The 6,000-nt window shown below is 38.2% G+C and overlaps 1 protein-coding gene across 1 annotated transcript in view; it reads right to left on the bottom strand.

Annotated features, from left to right (window-relative positions):
* Positions 1–956: 956 nt before the first annotated feature.
* cbsa (cystathionine beta-synthase a) overlaps positions 957–6,000 on the bottom strand; it is a 29,643-nt gene continuing 24,599 nt past the window's right edge. Inside the window, exons 9-15 of the mRNA XM_056254295.1 lie at positions 4,475–4,559; positions 4,233–4,338; positions 3,980–4,057; positions 3,351–3,485; positions 3,086–3,194; positions 2,916–3,000; positions 957–1,130 (exon numbers count right to left, since the gene is read on the bottom strand). Of these exons, the coding sequence (XP_056110270.1) occupies positions 1,000–1,130; positions 2,916–3,000; positions 3,086–3,194; positions 3,351–3,485; positions 3,980–4,057; positions 4,233–4,338; positions 4,475–4,559 (729 nt within the window). The 3' untranslated portion in view covers positions 957–999. The remainder of the gene's footprint in view (positions 1,131–2,915; positions 3,001–3,085; positions 3,195–3,350; positions 3,486–3,979; positions 4,058–4,232; positions 4,339–4,474; positions 4,560–6,000) is intronic.

Raw genomic sequence — 6,000 nt, 5'->3', positions numbered from 1 at the left:
TTCCTGGTTCGTGACATCACCCGATTCTGATGTTCCGCTACACCATTGGACTGATTTCACATGTGCTTCAAGACGTATCACGCAGAGCGTTCCCACAGCGTCAATCGACGCAGCGTGTCATTCCCTCTTCAGGGAGCCAAGGTTACAGTTGTAACAGAGTCGTTATCCAGTAGCTATCACTCTCTTAACTGTATCTACCATTTGCTCACCTACATTTTCCCATTATTTCATCTGTGCAATATTCTACTGGTTGGGTTCACTAATCTATCTGTGAGTCTGGTTTATCCTGACAATACCAGGATACAAACTTTTTTAATACAGTAAGAAGGCTAGAGTAATGAAAGCAAATTGAAAAACAAATTACAATAATAATGCTGAAAAACTATTTTTTTTTTAACTACACCAAAACCTTGGAACGATTTGGTTCAACCATTTGAGCCAAGACAGTTGACAAAACTGATGCAGGGCTCAAAATTACCACCAAGCAAGCAGCAAATGCAAACAAAAACTGGATTTGGTGGACAAAAATAAAACTACCCAGTTGGCTAATACTTTTATTAGTAACTGCAACATGACAAGTCAAAGGACACAGTCAGACAATGACTTTTTGTCAGCAAGGAAAACAAAGCAAAACAATTCCATTGTCATAGTAATTTAAACAACTGAATTGAATAACAACAATGCAAAATACACAGCCATGGTCAGTACAAACTATTTATGGCCAGTAAATTTAGTTAATTTACCAACCATTGGCAAAAAAAAAAAAATGTATACCCTGTTCTGATGCCTTTAAACATCACTGTAAATTTGTTTACATACATTTATACACTTGTACATAATTATTGGCTATGAAAACAAGAAATATAATTGTAAAAAGCAGTGCCACCCAACCCTAATGCCCAAGTTTAGATGTAATAGCTATATGACATCTATACCTTTAAAGTATGATTCTTTGTAGTAAATCGCATTCAGATTGAGGCAGGAAGTGCTAAAATTCCTTCAGTATTCATCTGTTGATTCAGACATAGATCTCTCTCTTTTCTCTCGAGCAGTCACAAAGTTGAGGAGATCAATGGCGGTCACCACTCCAAACACCATTTGCTTTAGAGTGGAGGATCCATCCGTCAGGTCTGAGACAAAAAAAAACAACAACAGAGAAGCAATTAAAAAAAACTTCTCATCATCCTCTCAGTGCTAAGGCTATATGGGATCAGAAGGATAAAACCTCAAGGTTTAAAAAAATGCCTTTGGCTGCATTCACAATTCTAGGTCAAAGCAAAAAGACAAAAGTATTTTTGCATGAAAAAAAAATCCACAATTATAATGGGTTGTCGAAATGTCTGATGCAAGCTTAACATTTATCAAATTTAATCTCACCAGTCATTTAAAGCAACAATGTTGAGGAATATAGGATAAGAATTTCATTTAAATTAGTATTGTCTTGGTTACAGGCCCCCGTTCAATGCAGTACTCAGGGACAGTTATTAGCAGGCTGTAATAAGCCTAGGTAGCAACTGATTAAGAATGTGCTAGACTGTTGAGTTTAAATCTTTGAATTTATACAGACGGGTTATTGTATGTTTATGTAAATATTATTATCATCATTATATCATTGTCACCTTCACCATCACCACACTTTCACATAAACTCTGAATTATAGAGGCCGACTATGCACCACGCTAAGCCATTATAAGTGGACCTCGGGGATAAATAATTACAGAATATATGATATGATCTCTAAGAAGTGTCAGGGTTGTCACTACATTTTTTTGGTTTATTCTTGGTTTGGTGACAGAGCTCTGACGCTCCTACCGTCTTGTCTTTGTGTGAGTATGTGGTACAGAGTCGCGTGTTATGATGCAATCGTTAGCCTATTTTTACAAAAACTGCTTCTACGGGGCCATAACGTAAGATACAAGGTAATGGAGCCTTTTATACATTGTCGTGTTTCTTTAGAAATAAACAATGGACAAATGGAGTCTTTAAACGCCTCAGATGTAAAGTTATTCGCTGTCAAAGTGACGCCAAAATGAATGGGAGTCAATGGAATGCTAACAGCAGGTGAAGGTTTGCTAGCCAATGGCGGCCCCCGGGGAGACTTCAGTTTCCGGCTGGTGGATTACCCCCTTGGGGTGGTTTCGAGTTACGCACACTCTTTCGTCCGCTTGTTTCTATTGTAAGTGCAAAGTATGGTGTTTGGATCACGGCACTTCAGTCTAGCTCGGTTTCAGTTCAGTGTCCAGGGTTGGACATTCATGCTCCATGTTTTGTCTCTTATTGTATGCACATGGGTTTAGTGTTCATTCACTCACTGTGCACTCTTGTCTCATGTGTTTTTGTCGAGCACATGGTTTATGTTTTCATTAGCCAGGCAATCTTGTGTTCTCTTGTTTTGTATGTTTCTATGTGCCATGTGCTTCGTTGTCTATTGTCTTAACCCTGCCCTTTTTATTACCTGATTATTGGTTTAATTGCCCCACCTGATCTCCCTCGTTACCCTCCTTATTTATTTCCCTTGTGTTTTCTGTCCTGTGCTGGTTCGTTTTGTTTCCATATTGTGCTTCTGGTTGCCGTCGTCTGGTCTAGTCTAGTCTAGCCTGTGAGTTTTACATTTTTCGCTGTTGTTTTTTCTTCTTCTTCCTTTTGTTCACTGATGTCTGGGTTTATTATTTTTGCCCAGTTTTTTGTATTGCCTTTTATTTGTCAAAGATCTTTCTGAGTTTCCCTGGCTGTTCTGCGTTTGGGTTCTGTCAGCAAATCCTGACAAGATTAATGTAAAGTTAAAAGTTTAAGCAGTGTAAATCAGACATCTGGGTTACACTGCATGCAATGTGGTTTTGTAAAAAATGAGAGCACATTATCTAGTCAATGAAGAATTATTACTCATATGCCTGGCCATGACAATAAACACTCACACTGAATCTGCTCATGGACCACCAGGGCAAAGTGATCAGTTTCCAAGATCCGGGACAGCCTTCCCATGTTGTCAGTTAGACGAATCTAAAACAGGCAAAATGGTAAAGTAATGTCAGATGGATTGAGTGAGCAAAAACTACCCTTTCTAAAAGTCCTGCACTAGACTCACCTGCTTGAACTGTTTGTAGAGCACTTTGCTGACAGGATCAGAGGGCTTCACCTTTCCTGCAAGCACAGAAGCAAGCATGTTTCCCAGGGTCACCATACCCAGAATCAACCTGCAGAGAGGAAGCCAAACATAACTGTATTCCAGTCCTCATTCAAATGTAGTGTAAAACACTTTCAATCAGCTTCATTTACATTGACAAAGTGAGGTCGTCACCATTTTATTTTGAATTGAATATGAAAATGTTCTTAGTTGCATTTTCACTCACCCAGCTTCATCTACGACAGGTGCCTGGTCAAAGCCCTTTTCTTTCAAAATTTTGATAGTTTTTTGGCATGTGACTGTGGGCAGCACAGTAAGGGGAGCACAGAGGTTTAGACTTTGCAATTTCAAATTCCACCACCTGGAAGAAATTGAATGACAGATGAAGATAAATGAAGAATGTACACAGGACCAAAAACAAATGAGAGGCTGCTCAGGTTCTAAATAACTAGACTTTGTATAAATGTTCATAAATTAAGTATATATTTAAACAGGGGAAAATGGCCATAGCTTTCACAAAGAGAAGTTATCATATCCACAATATCTCAATAACTAAAAAGAGTGGAGTGAAATGGTTTTTTTATGGTTTCAAACACCTAGTTCAAAACCCTTTTAAATAACATTACAGATGAATAGATGAATGTGTTCTCTAAACTAAATGTTCAAATATCATCAAAATAAAACCTCAGTTATGGGTCATAACTGAGATAGATTTTAACTTAAAAGTTGAAAAGTATTCACAGGACAATGGTAAGTTGTGTTTAAAATGTTACACACTATTCAAATTGATGGTTTGATATTTTGTATAATAAATTGTACATATTTTGCTGTTTGCTGTTTTGATCCTCTCCTCACCAGGGTTTATTCACCATGATGTCCTCCACCCTCAGAAATCCCTTCTGGAACATCCACTTATCACTCAAGAACTTGGACCTTTAGAGTATTTTTACACAGTTTATTTTATACATACATGCACACATTTATGCATTTGGCAGATGCTTTTAACTAAAGAAACTTAAAGCGCATTTAAGGTCAAATTTATCAGTTTGTGTTCCCTGGAAAAACAAACTGAAACTGATTACTTTTATTCAGTAAGACTCCTCCTTACATGTAATTTCGAATCGAGTCTGGCAGAATCACGACACAGCGCTGACCCTCCTTCAGCTCTTTGGCAAACTTTACTGCAGCTGCCATGGCAGTGCCTGAACTACCACCTGACAACAGAGCCAGAGCATTATACTGATAAACAATGCAGCATATACCTACTTCAATATTCTCATAAACATTTAACATGTTGAAAAATTCACAGACATTATAAAGGTGAAATTTAATAAAAGATCATGTTCTTACCACATAACAGCCCTTCATCTCTTACAAGCATTCGGGCCATGGCAAACGATTCATCGTCTTTGGATTTGTACCATTTGTCAACCAACTGAAATAAACACACACAGGGGTTTCAATGTAGTCCTGCATGATTACATGACTGGTTCCCACCAATAGGACACTGTAAACCAACCCTATACTTCTACTGCCATCTACTGGTAAAATATCAAAATAGCAACAAATGGAACCACTGAGTGGACTATTGCAACAAACATGTGGACATCACAGAACAGGGTCCTTTTCCTTTAGGACGTTGGATTATCCAGATGAAGACATCAGGGGAGTATAATTTGAATAATATTTGATCTTAGCACTTTTACTGCAACTATGTGATAATGTGCCTGATATGGTAAGTGATACCTGATAATGTGTGTTAATAAACATTTGAATAGGAAAAATAAATTAATCAAATAAGCATTTTTTTAATTATTATTATTAATTTTTTTTACTTTTTATCCCATAACTGTACGTTCACACCGCCGCCGACTTGAGCTTCCAAAGCGGCCGGAAGTCATTCATTTTCAATGGAAGCTGGCTTCTCTCAGCTGCAAGGAGCGTCAAATCCATCGGCGTCGCGTTTTGGGCGTTTTGAGCGTCTTGAGCGTCAATCAGAAAGTTGAAAGAAGCTCAACTTTATGGTAATGAGATGTGACGCGGTTCAGCGGCAAGCAGCGGCAAAACGCCAGCAACCAATCGGAATATAGACGTCCCTCGCGCTGGCTGATTCCGGAGAAACACACGATGTAAACTTTCGTTCCTACCAAAACATTAGTTCCGAGAAAAATGGAAGAGAAGCCAATAATCGCCGTTGCTGGGTTTCCTATCATTTTTGACATGACGTTGTTTGCTTATAGGGACCGTGAGAGCGCAACTTTTATTTGAAATATTTACGATCGCTCGTTTTAAAGCGGGAATGCAATTCATTTGCTCACGGTGACACCGATTTGACCGCAAATAATAATAATAATAGTTCTATTCTTTTTCCCCCGACCAAATGTGACCAAACCGGTTATAAAAATGCTGTCATTATAAAAGGTTTCTTTAATGTATTGCTAGTTTTTTTCCTGTTTATTACATTTTATGTTGTGACACTTCTATTCTCCCTGACACGTCAGAGCGTCCAAAGCGTCAACAAGCTTCCCCGTACTTTTTGACAAGCGTCCTTGACAGGGCGGCCAGAGCTTCTTTGACGCTCAAGTCGGCGGCGGTGTGAACGTACAGTAAAGCCTACTATATCATATTTGATACATAAATGTATTATTATTAGAGGTGGGCATAGATTAATTTTTTTAATCTAGATTAATATTGAAATTAATCTAGATTAATCTAGATTAAAATGGTTCATTTGAATTCTCCCGAAGGCATTCAGAATATGTGTGCTACCCAAATAATGACTAAAAGTAAGTCTTTGAGAATAGTTTGCCTCGCGTAGGGATGTGCATTTCTGCCAAAAATGCCATTCGACAATCGAGGAGCAAAAGTCGAATATC

The sequence above is a fragment of the Rhinichthys klamathensis genome, unplaced genomic scaffold (assembly GCF_029890125.1).
Source record: "Rhinichthys klamathensis goyatoka isolate OS25496 unplaced genomic scaffold, OSU_Roscu_1.1 h1tg000111l_1, whole genome shotgun sequence".
In the NCBI taxonomy this organism is placed as follows: Eukaryota; Metazoa; Chordata; class Actinopteri; order Cypriniformes; family Leuciscidae; genus Rhinichthys; species Rhinichthys klamathensis.
The sequence above is the reverse complement of the archived record's forward strand: the minus strand, read 5'-3'. Positions and strand labels throughout refer to the sequence as shown.